Source organism: Danio aesculapii, chromosome 13, assembly GCF_903798145.1.
Source record: "Danio aesculapii chromosome 13, fDanAes4.1, whole genome shotgun sequence".
In the NCBI taxonomy this organism is placed as follows: Eukaryota; Metazoa; Chordata; class Actinopteri; order Cypriniformes; family Danionidae; genus Danio; species Danio aesculapii.
Genome location: NC_079447.1, coordinates 1269699 through 1286139, shown reverse-complemented (window position 1 = coordinate 1286139; position 16441 = coordinate 1269699). Strand labels below are relative to the sequence as shown.

Here is a 16441-nt window from a genome sequence, read left to right as displayed (position 1 = left end):
GTGGTCCATTCCGCTGTGGCGACCCCTGATAAATAATGGATTAAAGTCATGGTCACACTGCAGTTTTCGTCTCATAGAGACCATAGAGAAACGAAAACTTGTGCGACAAGTTTTATAGTTCGCTGCATTGCAAAGTTCAAACTTGGTGAAATCTGACCTGCAAAATCACATCAAGTGATAGTGTAAGACCAATCAATGATCAAAACATGAGCTCTCGGGACAGAAATTTAAAATATGGACTTTTTTTTGTAAGACAAAAGTGTTTTTCAATTTCAGGTGTTCAACGTTGATGTTCAATAAATAATCAGCGGTAGTAGATAGTGTGTGTTTCCTTCAATTATTTTAAAATCAAATAAAGCAGCCTTCATTTAAAGTGAGCATTTTTACTATACAAAACTTGTCAGTGAACTATGAGGGCAACAATAAAATAAATAAATAAATAAAATAATCCTTCAAGTTTAAATGTTCAACTAACTAATGGAGATTTTGATTTAAGGCCAAATCACCCAGCCCTAAGTTTATTAGAAGGTTTCTGTAGCGTAATATACAACACCAACCCAGACAATCTAGCACTGCACACTATTACACATGTGCAGAAATGTTTGCTTTTCAACTTTTCAAGGTTAAAAGTTGTTGGAGGAAAGATTAAAATCCCAAAAAGCAAGTGACATCTTACAGACCTGGGGTTCTATACAGTGTTTTTTGATGGAGAACTCACATTGACAGCTTGTGCACACAACTACAACAGAGGCTTTGTTTTTAAGAAGGCTGAGATTGTATGGGGTGGCAATATCTTGCTTGTTTTTTACCGAGCTATGTTTGCAAGTCTTATTTGCTATGGAATTACAGTCTGCTTTGGAAATCTGTCTGTTCATTCATTCATTTTCATGTCGGCTGATTCCCTTTACTAATCTGGGGTCGCCACAGCAGAATGAACCACCAGCATTTTTGTTTTTACGCAGTGGATGACCTTCCAGCCGCAACCCATCACCGGGAAACATCCATTCACACAAACACACACACACACACACACACACGCACACACACACACACACACACACACACACTATACTCAATTTAAGCATACCCAATTCACCTGTACCATGTGTTTGGACTGTGAGAGAAACCGGAGCTCCCGGAGGAAACGCACGCCAACACGAGGAGAACATGCAAACTCCACACAGAAATGCTAACTGACCCAGCCGAGGCTCGAACCAGCGACCTTCTTGCTGTAAGGCGAACGTGCTACCCAGTGCGCCACTGCATCGCCCTGTCTGTTCAATTGGTTCATATTCAAAAACAGCGAAGAAAATCATGGGAATAAAACAAGATGAGCCCATACAGACTCTATATGAACATGAGAAGAGCAATACATATTAGTGCTGAGTCCAAACATCCTCTTTTCAGTCAATATCAGCTGTTACCATCAGAAAAAAGACTGAGAATGCCAACGTGTAAGACCAATAGACTGAAGCTTTCGTTTGTTCCTACCACAATAAAACTCTACCAATAACACTGCACCTGCACTACATCAGCAACTGACTGTGTTCTGTGCTTTATATATTTCATATTTATATATGTATATATGGTCTTATTCTGTAAACAAGGTTTGTTCTTAATTGTTTTGCTTGTTTTCTTTATTTTATTGTCTGCTAAGAGCAATGTTGTAGCACCTTTTTACCCAGGACAAAGTTTCTCCTATCCTATCCTAATTCAAAAGCAGAAATAAACAGTGAAAAATAAACACATGAATCACGAAATATAGAAAATTGCTGATTTATGAATGTCATTTACGTGTATTTACAAGATTTGTGTGTTTCTCATCTCATTCTCTGAGAGAAAGACACGAACTGAGTCATGATGAGAGAATTAAACTCCTGTCACCATGGTGACCGCATCACATCACCGACAGCCAATCAGCACAGACAGCAAAAGTCATCAGAGAGAACAAGAGTCCTGATGAGCTCCGAATCAACTCCATTTACTGAATTCACATTCATTTCAAAACTGTTCAAATAAAGAATACAAAAATTAAGTATAATTAATACTTGATGCATGTTTTATTTATCAAATACATGCATGTGTGTGTATTTAAATGCACAGTAAGTATAGACTTTTAATTTGGATGTGATTACACATTTATTTATTAGACAGCATATATCGTCACCTTGGAATTATAAGGTTCTGTCTGCGTTCTGAATGATTTTGAGATATTGAGCTTCAAAGTTTTGGCATTCCACAGCAAACAGTATGTGTGTAACATTTGTTTTTTAAAATAAAAAGTCTTAAAATGTAAACAACTTATTAAAAAACGTCCCATAATGTAAATAAGCTGTCATTTAATAAGAATATGTCAATAACTCAATTTGGACAAAAATGTCAGATAGAAACTTATAGATAGAATAGCACCAGGGCATAGATACATTTTTTAATCTAGATTATTCTCACTATAATCTTGGAATTAATCGAGCTTAATCTAGATTAAAATGGCTCATTTGAACTCTGCAGAAGGCATTCAGAATATGTGTGCTACTCAAATAATAACTAAAAGGAAGTGTTTGAGAACGGGTTTCTCAAGCCGGGGTTCGCATTAGACCAGGGGCTCATCTCCTGTTTCTAAAATGCATCACAAACTGCTGGAGAAACTGTTCTACTATGATAATTGGTGATGAAAATAAATGATGTTCAATAAGATGTGCTTGTGTTTACTGTTTATTCAGTTGAACATGAATGTTGAACTGTAGGCCTACATAAGCTCGACACAGCGATTTCTGATGACCTTAATCTGACTTAAGTCATAACTGAACTAAACAGAAATGGAATTAAGACATGTGGAGTATGCAGATATTAGAGACATTATTGAAGTAAACACAGCGATTAAACTATTACCGTCATGTAGGACTTTTCACCATATTTTCTGACAAGATCCACACACACTACTATCAGTAAAGGACCGCATGCACACACACTGCGAAATGCGGAAGTTTTTTCTGTCCATTCAGCGAGCGTTATTAAATTCCATAACACTCTCACCAGTCCTTACTCCTTATTTGTGTCTAACACCCTAGTTTGTCACAGAGTATGAATGATGCATGTGTCAATGTGAAACTGCCAAACTGCAGTTAAAGTCACCCAAAATGACAGGAAACTCTTCCAAGAAAGCACTTCACATAAACACCTTCATTATATTATTGTCTAAGGTAAATATCTAGATTACTGATGTCCATGTAAGCGTAGTCAGTCATATCTTCGAAGTTAGTGAAAGATCCAGAAGGGCATCCTGCTGATTTGATTCAGAAGGGCACTCTTTTGTCAGACGGCTGACCAGTTTATTTTCATTCACCATCATTCATTTTAAAAAGCACCCGCTCCATTTTATTTGCATCTGTTTTACTGGAACACATGAACTCTACAGGTGCCTGATAGTCAGATGTGGAGCTAACGTTAATCAGATTCACTCTAGTGAACTGCATCCATGTTAGCACGTCACGTTTGATGTGGTCATTTCACAGTAGGAACACACACAGGTTCGAAGACTCGTTCTCGCCCCCTACAGTGCAATTTTGCCAAGTTTACATCAGCGCTAAAATATCAAGATGAAAGTCATCATAGCTTATGTAGAACAGACCCAGCTCCCAACCCAACTTTGAGAATAGATTAACGGCGATATTTTTTAATCGCGTGATAAGAGTCTCACGTTAATGCCGATAACGGCCCACCACTAATATATACACATATATATATATATACAGTTCTCAGCATAACTGAGTACACCCCAATTGGAAAATGAATACTTGTGTCCATTTCTCAGTGGATATAGGCAATGTTTTCTGGTGTACTTATATATGCTGAGCACTGTATATATACACCTATATATAGTGTGTGTGTGTGTGTGTGTGTGTGTGTGTGTGTGTGTGTGTGTGTGTGTGTGCGTGTGTGTGTGTGTGTGTAATAGTAACAGAGATAGAGAGTGTGTGTGATTGTTTGTTAGAGTGAGTGTGTGTGAGATAAAAATAGTGTCTGTGTGCATGAATATGTTTGTGTGCATGTGTGTGTGTGTGGGTGCTCATGCATGTGTGTGAGAGAGAAAGAATAGTATACAGTATGTATGTGTGTGTTAGGGAGAAAGAGTGTGTGTTTGTGTGTGCGTGTGTGTTATGTTTGGCTGCTGGATTGAAACGGGGCCGCTCCTTTTTAGATCAACATTACACACTGCAGTGTAAAGCGGAGCAGCAGTGTGTGTGTGTGTGTGTGTGTGTGTGTGTGTGTCCTGCAAACAAGAGTGCAATGTAAAAGCAGAGTAGCAGTGTGTGAGTGCACGTCCACCAAACGAGCACAGATTAACTGAGGCCTAATCAGGAGGAGAGAGTGAAGAGATCCATCAGAGCTCTGCAGAAGCCGCTCTTAGAATAAAGCACAGAAAACACAGAGGAGAATTAAAGCCGACCGCACAACAACAGCAGATAATGAGCAGCTCTGAGTGTACACATCATCATCATCATCATCTGACGAGCACACCTGACAGCTGTCAATCAAACACGTCTGCAGTGCTGAAAGAACTAGAGCTGCAGTATCTGCATCAGGGTCACTCTGAAGGGTCATTCACACTAAAAAATGAAATCGACTCACTATTGACTCTCCCTCAAGTGGCTTCAAAGAGTTTCTTCTGTTGAACACAAATGAAGATATTTTGAAGAATGCTGAAAACCATTGACGGCCATAGTTGAAAATGTAGCACTGCTCTGTATTGAACAATGCATTAGGATACCTTTGCATAGAGTGAGCTTATTGTTATAATATATATTCCGTGTTGATCTAACATCTGTCGTTTCCTCACATTAAAGGTGCAGTTAGGTGATCAACCGCAATGTTAACTGGTTAGCATAATATCTTTGAAACACAGTCCCTCCCCTGCCGTCCAAAGCCACGCCTCCTGAAACACGAACGCACACCTTAAAGATGACAGTAGACAAACCTCTCTCACATGCTGTCGCAAAGTGACTCTCTTTAGAGTTTGGCCGGTGGTGTATGTTTGGGTTAAGTGTACTTTTTCCCCGTTTGTTTGTGATGGTTTGCTCCACTTATTTGACTGTTTAACCCCTTAACTGTCAGTGTCATGTGTTTAGATATTTAGCTTGGATTTTCCGTCACTTTTTGGCTAAAACATTCATTCATTTTCTTCTTGGTGTGGTGTTGAAAGGGCTTTATAGATAAATTGAGTTGAGTTGATATCGACGGCACGATGGCTCAGTAGTAAGCACTATCATCTCTCAACAAGAAGTTCGCTGATTCGAGTCCCGACTGGGTCAGTTGGTGTTTCTGTGTGGAGCTTGCATGTCCTCCCTGTGTTGGTGTGGGTTTCCTCTGGGTGCTCAGGGGTAGCACAGTCCAAACACATGCGCTATAGGGGAATTGATGAACTAAATTGGCTGTAGTGTATGAGTGTGTGTGTGTGTGTGTGTGTGTGTGTGTGTGTGTGTGTGTGTGTGTGTGTGTGTGTGTGTGTGTGTGTGTGTGTGTGTGTGTGTGTGTATGTGTGTGAGAATGACCGTGTTTGGGTGTTTTCCAGTACCAGGTTGCTGCTGGAAGGGCATCCACTAAGTAAAGCATATGCTGGAAAAGTTGGTGGTTCATTCTGCAGTGACGACCCCTGATTAATAAAGGACTAAGCCGAAGGAAAGAAATGAATGAATGAATTGGTATCAGTACAGCAGAAAAGTGAGATATCATCCAGATGAACTGCTGTCAATATTTCTCCCAACACATCTGATGTACAATTGAAGTCAGAATTATTAGCCCCCCTGTTTATTTTTCGCCCCAATTTCTGTTTAACAGAGGGCAGATTTCTCCAACACATTTCTGCACATAACAGTGTTAATAACTCATCTCTAATAACTGATTTATTTTCTCTTTGTCATGATGACAGTAAATAATATTAGACTAGATATTCTTCAAGACACTTCTATACAGCTTAAAGTGACATTTAAAGGCTTAACTAGGTTAATTAGGTTAACTAGGCAGGTTAGGGTAATTAGGCAAGTTATTGTATAATGATGGTTTGTTCTGTAGACTATTGAAAAATATATAGCTTAAAGAGGCTAATAATATTGACAGAAAATTTTTTTTTAATTAAAAACTGCTTTTATTCTATCTGAAGTAAAATAAATAAGACTTTCTCTAGAAGAAAAAATATTATCAGACATACTGTGAACATTTCCTTGCTCTGTTAAACAGCATTTGGGAAATATTTAAAAAAGAAAAAAAAAATCCAAAGGGGGGCTAATAATTCTGACCTCAACTGTCCATTAAAGAGCATCTGACTACAGAAGCATGAAACTGGATCAATTTAATCTAACATGTAATGTGCAGTAATGAGATTCTAATGTAACGCTGCAATAACAGGTGAATATGTTAATGCAATCTAAATTAATTTTAACATACATGTAAATTAATTATCAAGCATGCAAATGCTATTTCAATTTAATCATGGATGTGAATGTATTTAAGGAAAACGATCCCGCCATCCTTATTGCATTAACAAATGAACAGAATTCCAGCTGATATATTTTAGTTAGAATTATTTTAAGGGATTGCAAATGCTAATTAAATCTTGCATTAAATTACACTGCTATTTCACAGGTTGCATTTAAAATCTACCCACATTTATGTTTGCATATGTTATTATTATTAGCTCGAGGGGTAGCTGAAATATTATTAGATATTATTAAATATGAATCATTTTATTAGATATCATTAGAAAATAAAGCATTAAAAGAGCTGTGTTTTAGTGTTTGACTCATCTGTCTGCTTCAGCTCTCTTTATAATCAGACTTCAGAAAGTCTCGCTCAGATTAAGATTGAAATCCGAGAGGGAATTGAGTTTCATACGCCGGCTCAATGACGCATGCACACTAATAATCACACATGGCCGAGTACACTAATGAGGGGACGTGTGAGTTTGCGGAAAATTACAATAGTACTCACTAATGTATGTTTACAGTTATAATGAGCAATATAATTGAGGTTTTCTTTAATATTAGATTTCTGAGACATAACATGCTTTCATTATATATATATATATATATATATATATATATATATATATATATATATATATATATATATATATATATTTATTTATATATATATATATATATATATATATATATACATATTACATATATATATATATATTTATATATATATATATATATATATATATATATATATATATATACATATATATATATATATATATATACACATATATACATATATATATATATATACATATACATACATACATACACACACACGCACACGCACACACACACACGCACAAACACACACGCACGCACGCATTTTTTTATTAGTTATAATGCTTATTTCAATAATAATAATAATAATAACAATAATAATAAGAATAATGATAATGATGATAATAAATAATAACAACAACAATCACTGTGTTGTTGTTGATAGTAATAACTAAATAAGCATTTATTTATGTTCTGTCATGTTCTGACATCTGACGATGAATTTTGCAGCATTCATTTAAAATGTAATAATTATAAAATAAAATTAATTAACAACAACAACAATAATAACAATAACAACAATAATAATAATAATAATAATAATAATAACAACAATAATAATAATAATAACAATAACAACAATAATAATAATAATAACAATAACAACAATAATAATAATAATAATAATAATAATAATAATAATAATAGTTTTGCTGTTAATGTTAATAATAGTTAAATAAACATGTAATGGATTAACATTAGTTTTGCAGAAGCAATTTAAACGTAATGACATTATAATAATAATAAAATAATAATGAAATTATAATAATAACAACAACAACAGTGTAGTTGTTGTTGATAGTAATAACTAAATAAGCATTTAATAGTTTGACATCTGAAGAAGAATTTTGCAACAGTCATTTAAAATGTAATTATAATAAAATACATAATATTAAAATAATAATAATAATAATAATTGTGTTGTTGATGTTAAAAATTATTGAATAAATATTTATTGGTTTATCGTTCATTTTGCAGAAGTAATTTAAACTTAATACCATTAAAATAATTGTATTAACAATAATATTAACAATAATAATAATAATAATAATAACAACAACAATAATTGTGTTGTTGTTGATAGTAACAACTAAATAAGCATTAAATGTTTTGATATCTGAAGATGAATTTTACAGCATTCATTTAAAATAATTAATTATAAAATAAATAAGTAACAAGAATAATAAAATATGTGCTGTTGATGTTAATAATTATTAAATAAACATTTAATGGTTTAATGCTTATTGTGCAGAAGTAATTTAAACTTAATGATAATAAAATAATAACATAATAATAGTAATATCCTTGTTGCTGTTACTATTATCAGTTATGTAAGAGTTTTATAATGCAACATTTGATATTAAGGACAGCTATTAGCATTATAATTGTATTATTATTATTATTATTATCATCATCATCATCATCATCATCATCATCACCACACAGATACTGCATTAATCACCCTAACAACCATTATGTTACGGCTGTGGCCTAATTATTATTATTATTATTATTTAATCACAACAAAACTATACGGCTAAAAAAAGCCAAACTGACATTGTTAATTACAGAAATGCAGATCTACAGTAGAAAAGTGAGGTGATGCATCAACTATAATGCAGTACTGAGAACTGCTTTCAATATTTTTCTATATAATTGTGGTTTTGATCCTGAAATCTGAACACATGCGGCTAGGGGACACAGAGAGAGTTACGGTGGTCCGGAAAGTGTTTAATGCTCTGCATGTGGCACATTATCGGCATCATTAGCATGCAGCATATGTTTCTTTAAGCGCTGTAATACTGCAGAACTCTTAGAGGCTTGTTGAGGCACATCTGCTGGAGCTGGAAAACAGCCAGCAATCCTGACGGTATGATAACCTTGGATAAAAATATCACGTTACTGTGATGACTGGTTTAAAATGTGCTCTTTAAATGTCTGGGTATAAAACAACACTGAACACCATATATTTTATTTAATGAAACATTTTAAAGATTTTGGAACAGTAAACATGTCAGGCTAAATAATTTAAATCTTCATTAGGTTAAGCTAAATAAGTCTTCATTAGTTTCAGAAACACAGATTTGGTGGTCCTTTACTGCATGGAGATACTGTTGCCATACATAAATAAGTAAAATAGTCTTTGACAACACATAACATACAAAGAAACGGCATAAAACACCCTAACAACCATCTAAAAACTTCATAAAACGTGCATAAAACACCCTAAACACCATCAAAAACAACACATTAACAGCGTCAAATGAACTAACAATCATCTAAAACTACATGGCAACCACATAGAGCACCCTAAAACCATCTAAAAGCTACATAAAGACATTAAACGCCTTAACAACCATCGAAACTACACAATAACTGCAATAAACAACATAACCACCATCTAAATATTTCATTGCAACTACATAAAACATCATAACAACCATCTAAACTACATAACCAACTGCATTGAGCACCCTAACAACCATCTAAAATGACAAAATAGCTGCATAGTACACCTTAACAACCATGTACAACTATACAGAACAACCTAACAACCATCTAAAACTACATAATCAACTGCATTGAACACCCTAACAACCATCTAAAATGACAAAATAGCTGTATAGTACACCTTAACAACCATGTACAACTATACAGAACAACCTAACAACCATCTAAAACTACATAATCAACTGCATTAAACACCCTAACAACCCTCTAAATTGACAAAATAGCTGTATAGTACACCTTAACAACCATGTACAACTATACAGAACAACCTAACAACCATCTAAAACTACATAATCAACTGCATTGAACACCCTAACAACCATCTAAAATGACAAAATAGCTGTATAGTACACCTTAACAACCATGTACAACTATACAGAACAACCTAACAACCATCTAAAACTACATAATCAACTGCATTAAACACCCTAACAACCCTCTAAATTGACAAAATAGCTGTATAGTACACCTTAACAACCATGTACAACTATACAGAACAACCTAACAACCATCTAAAACTACATAATCAACTGCATTGAACACCCTAACAACCATCTAAAATGACAAAATAGCTGTATAGTACACCTTAACAACCATGTACAACTATACAGAACAACCTAACAACCATCTAAAACTACATAATCAACTGCATTAAACACCCTAACAACCCTCTAAATTGACAAAATAGCTGTATAGTACACCTTAACAACCATGTACAACTATACAGAACAACCTAACAACCATCTAAAACTACATAATCAACTGCATTGAACACCCTAAAAACCATCTAAAAACTACACAGTAACTGCATTAAACATCCTAATAACCATGTAAAAATGACAAAATTGCTGCAAAGCACACCCTAACAACCTTGTGCAACTACACAAAACAACCTAATAACCATCTAAAACTTCATAGCAACAGCATAGAACACCCTAACAACCATCAGAAACTATATAGCAACCACAGAGAACACCCTAACAGCCATCAAAAACTAGACAGTAACTGCATTTAACACCCTAACAACCATATAAAACTATATAGCAACCACAGAGAACACCCTAATAGCCATCAAAAACTACACCATAACAGCAAATAACACCCTAACAACCTAAAAACTACAACACAACCACATACAACACCCTAACAACTATCTAAAACTATATAGCAACCGCATAGAACACAATAACAACCATCAAAAACTACACAGCAACTGCATTAAACACCATAACAACCATCTACAAAACTACAAAACAACTGCATTAAACAAAACGATCAGAAAGTACACAGCAACTGCATTGAACACCCTAAAAACCATCTAAAAGCTACATAAAGACACAAAACACCTTAAGCACCATCGAAAACTACACAATAACGGCATTGAACAACATAACCACCATCTAAATATTACAAAGCAACTATATAGAACATCCTAACAACCATCTAAAACTATATAGCAACCGCATACAACACCCTAACAACCATCAAACACCAGACAGCAACCGCATAAAACACCCTAACAACCATGTATAACTATAGAGAACAACCTAACAACCATTTAAAACTAGACAGCAATTGCATATAACACCCTAACAACCATCTGAAACTATATAGCAATCGCATAGAACACCCTAACAACCATCAACAACTAGACAGCAACTGCATAAAACACCCTAACAACCATCTAAAAGTATATAACAACCACATAGAACACCCTAACAACCATCAAAAACTAGACAGCAACTGCATTAAACACCCTAACAACCATCTAAAATGACAAAATAGCAGAATAGTACACCCTAACAACCATGTACATCTATAAAGAACAACCTAACAACCATCTAAAAATATAAAGCAACTGCATAGAACACCCTAACAACCATCTATAAACTACAAAACAACTGCAGAGAACATCTTAAAAACCATCTGAAAACTACAACACAGCCACAAACAACACCCTAACAACCATCTAAAACTACATAGCAACCCCATAGAACACCCTAACAACCATCTAAAACTACATAGGATATGAAGTGTGGATATGCATGATGAATTTTGGACATAGTTACAGTCCATTTAGCTCCAATGCATGAATCTGAGAAGTCTCTGCATCATCATAATTTATTCATTAAAGAGAAACAGCTCTAATCTCCAGAAGGACAGAGATAAATCAGTGATCCAGCTAAAGGACCTTTATCTCTTCTGCTTTGATATTTAATAACAGCAAGTGTGTGTTATCAATTGACAGGGCCAGTGATAAATGTAGGCACTGACGAATGGACGGAGTGAGCTAGTTCAGTTCCAGCACAACTGATCATCTCAACAGACAAAAGCAGATGATTAATCCCCATCACAGGTTATCAAGGTGAAGAACCACTCACTTCACTTCAGAAACTATTACAATCCAGATCAGTGCTAACAGCCCTGAAGCTCTGTCACTCTGCTTGATTCATTCAAAAACTGAGAAGTGAACAAGAGACGGCATTCACGAGTCACTGATTCATTCACTTACACGATTCATACAAAGACAGAAAACTGAACAGTGTCTTTATTAGTCATTCATTCATTCATTCGTTCGTTCGTTCGTTCACTCGATTTGTTCAAAAGCAAAAAACTGAACGAGTGACTTTATAAGTCATTCATTCATTCATTCATTCATTCATTCATTCATTCATTCATTCATCCGTTTTGTTCAAAACCCAAAAACTGAACAAGTGAGGATCTTTATAAGTGATTCATTCATTCATTCATTCATTCATTAGATTTGTTCAAAACCAAAAAGACTAAACAAGTGAGTGCCTTTATGAGTGATTTATTCATTCATTCATCCATCCATTCATCTGATTTGTTTAAACGCAGAGAACTAATCAAACAACTGCCTTTATGAATAAGTCATTCATTCATTCATTTACTCAACTGATTTTTTCAAAAGCAGAGAACAGAACAAGCAATGCCTTTATGAATCAGTCCCTAATTTATTCACTCAACTGGTTCATTTTGTAAAAAAAGAGAAATAAACAAGTGAATGTCTTCATCATTCATTCATTTATTCAATTGTTCCAAAGCTGAGATTTGAACTAATGCATTTATGAGTCAGTACCTGATTCATTCAAGCACAGAAAAATAAACAAATGAGTGTCTTTATCATTCATTCATCCATCCATCCATCTGATTTGTTCAAAAGCAGAGAACAGAACAAGTAATGCCTTTAAGAACCTTATGAGTCCCCGATTCATTCACTCAACCAGTTGATTTTAAAAAGAGAGAAATAAACAAGTGAATGTCTTCATGGGTGAGTCATTCATTCATTCGTCCATCTATCTAACCATTCATCCAATTTGTTCCAAAGTCGAGAACTGAACAACACATGCTTTTATGAGTCAGTACCTGATTCATTCAAACACAGAGAAATAAACAAGTAAGTGTCTTTATGATTAATGAATTAATGAATTCATTCATTCATTCATTCATTCATTCATTCATTCATTCATTCATTCATTCATTCATTCATTCATCCACCCATTCATTTGATTAGATTTGTTTAAAAGCAGAGAACTGAACAAACAAGTGTCTTTATGGGTGAGCCATTCATTCATTCATTCATTCATTCACTCAACTGATTTGTTTAAAAGCAGAGAACTGAACAAGTGTGTGATTTTAAGAGTGGTGTTTGTGTGCTCTGACCTGGTGATCAGGCAGCAGTCGTGTATAATGCTCTCCTCCACACAAACTCCTCTGTCCTGCAGTGTGTGTGTGCTACTCTCCTCCACACACACTCCTCGGTCCCGCAGTGTGTGTACGGGGCTGTGCTGGTGGCTCCAGCTCAGTGTGACAGACGGGTCCAGGTATGAGGCTGTGCACTGCAGTGGCAGACGATCCCCACTGAACACCAGTTGACGCTGACTGGGGATCAGCTGCAGGACCGGGAGCTCCAGCGGGCCCTCTGACACACACACAAACACACACACCATCAACACAAAGCACATACTGTACACACACAATATTTGTATATAGACACATACAGACAACACATAAACACACATCCACTCAACACACGTGATGCTGCTGGAGGAAAACCTTTCCTGACTCGCTCCTCCAAAACAACTCAAAGTGCTTAATAATATTAGGTTCTGGGTACTGTGCAGGCCATGGGGGATGTTCAACTTTACTTTCATGTTCATCAAACCACTCTGTCACCAGTCTTGCTGTGTGTATTGTACATATTAACAATCAACACAACACACACACACACAGACATACACACACACACTTCCAATGAGTGCCAGTGTTACCGCAGGTGAGCTGCTGCTCCTGAAGCCTGTGCAGCTCCAGTCCACGCAGGCGAGCTGGATAAACACACACTGATTCATTTCCCACACGAACAGACTGAGATCTGAACCACGACAAGAGCCAGAGGAGCTGACAGTCGCAGAACAGATAATCTGTGGCCACACTCCTGAAACACACACACACACACACACACAACACAAACACAGAAAACTGTCAGATTAATGCAGAACATGACCTGAACTCAGCTTGATAAAGACAACAACTCCAGCAATAACTCAACTCAACTGAATCAACACTGAACTGAACTGAATTAATACTAAACTGAACCAAATCAATGCTGAATGAAAGTGATCTGAATCAACACTGAACTGAATCAACATAGAATAGAACTGAATAAATACTGAACTGGACTGAATCACTGCTGAATTAAAAGATGCGTTCGACATGAAGCACAGCCTGGGCCGGTGATCAACGAGATTAGCCGAGCGCAGGCGGGGGCGGAGTTGAAAACGGAGCTGTCAAGCCAGACAACCGGACACTTCAGGGCTCAAAGTTGCTGCAGTCATGATGACCGATCACATGGCGTCATCATATTTTTTTTTATTAATTTTTTAATTTATAACAACAAAAGATTTACAAATAAATCAGAATACAGTCTCTACAAACTATAGTTCATTCTTAAACAATAAGGGAATAATGAATTAAATATATAACAAACTCATGAGAGAAATAAGGGGAAACGAGAGGCTAATATAAACATAAATGAACAGGCCTATTAAATATAAAGCAATAAACACAAATTCCAGGTTTAAACATCTCTATAGGCTAATACTTCTTGTTTGAATATGCTAAAAGTGGGTTTACATTTATGTACATTTATAGATATAAAACTTTCCAATATATATTAAAGAAAACTCAAAACAAAGTGTTGATTAAGTCTTTAACGATGATTAAAATTATTTTAGATAATGAACACATTTTCAAAAAAGCACTTTAATCCAAAAAGATTAAACAAAAGGACAATCCTACAATAAGAGAGCTCCACTTTGAGTAGACGTTTCCCAGAAAGAGCAGGGATAAAGGGCTAGACAGGAAATAAAATATATCTATTATAATCATATAAATCATTTTAGAATTATTTAATAAAGTAGTCCTTTAACTTAATTTGTTAAGAAACCTTTAGGGTGGCAGAATCAATGATGATAATCATTTTATTTCAAGTCTTAAGACTTATTTGAGTTAATATTTGGGTTGTTCACTAAAATATATCATTTAAATCGCTCATGGAGCTGAATGCAGTAAACAGTCTGTATAAAAAAGGTTGAAAATAAACCTGTGCAAACAAGCTAGCCTTTATAATCAGATTATTTAACAAAACATGATCACTGCAGTAAAGTATTTGTAGTCTTTTAATAAGCATGATGTGTACTAGATAGAGAGGTATGAAAAGTAAATTGTTTGTTTAAAAACTTTTGAATCGAAAGTTGTCCAATAATAAACCTGAAACACACGTGCTTGTTGTCATGTGGTCAACTCGGCCAATCGTGTTATATCGGTGTCGTCATCAGAGATCCTGCAGTCGCTCTTCAGATGCTGCAGGGTCTGAATCAGTCGTCTGATCTCAGAGCACTGTCGTGGTACTTTGATACCACATGTGACAGTCATGTGGCGTCGGCACAGCATCAATCCGGACAACATTTCAAACCAGCGTGCACCACTTTAAGACAGAGTTCGATCAATCTGCGCAGCGCTGCATGAAGTCGAACGCACCTAAAGTGATCTGAATCTATACTGAAATGAATCGATGCTGAACTGAACTAATGAATCAGAATCAACTTCTATTTGTTTATTTGTTTACTGTGTTGATGTTCTACTTTCCTACACGGTGATGTTTTAATAGCACATATCAAACTTTAATATGTTTTGATTTAATATGTTTAATAAATAAGAATAATTAATTCAGGTTTTCAATCAAGCCAACAACAAAAGCAATCAACATCACTTAACAAAATGAATAACTTTTGTTGTTGTTGTTTTGTTTTTTACAAACGACTGTATTTGTTGTAGTGTGAGCTCTTTAAAGCAGTGTGTGTGTGTCTTACAGCGCTCGCAGAGACGGCATGTGTGTGAACAAACCCTCCGGCAGAGTGGAGAAGATATTCCCAGACAGATTCCTGAAACACACACACACACACACACACACACACACAAACACGCACACACACACAGAGACAGACACACATGCATGCATGCACACACGCACACACACACACACGAACACAGACACATACATAAGGTATGCATACACACAGACACAAACACACACAGACAGACACAGACAAACACACACACACACACAAAAGATGAATCAAGAGTGATGAATCCTCACAGAGAAACACACACACGCACGCACGCAGGCACGCACACACACACACAAATGATGAATCATGAGTAATGAATCCTCCCAGAGATACGTGCACACACACATGAACACACACACATACACACACGCACACAGAAAGAAAACACTCACAGTTTGGAGA

At 35.6% G+C, this 16441-nt stretch overlaps 1 protein-coding gene across 1 annotated transcript in view; it reads right to left on the bottom strand.

Moving 5' to 3' along the window:
• The window catches only part of LOC130239999 (adhesion G protein-coupled receptor A3), a 150016-nt gene that overhangs the window by 103391 nt on the left and 30184 nt on the right, over window positions 1-16441 (bottom strand). Inside the window, exons 4-7 of the mRNA XM_056471414.1 lie at window positions 16432-16441; window positions 16001-16072; window positions 13901-14064; window positions 13293-13551 (exon numbers count right to left, since the gene is read on the bottom strand). The exon at window positions 16432-16441 is cut by the window's right edge and continues 62 nt beyond it. Of these exons, the coding sequence (XP_056327389.1) occupies window positions 13293-13551; window positions 13901-14064; window positions 16001-16072; window positions 16432-16441 (505 nt within the window). The remainder of the gene's footprint in view (window positions 1-13292; window positions 13552-13900; window positions 14065-16000; window positions 16073-16431) is intronic.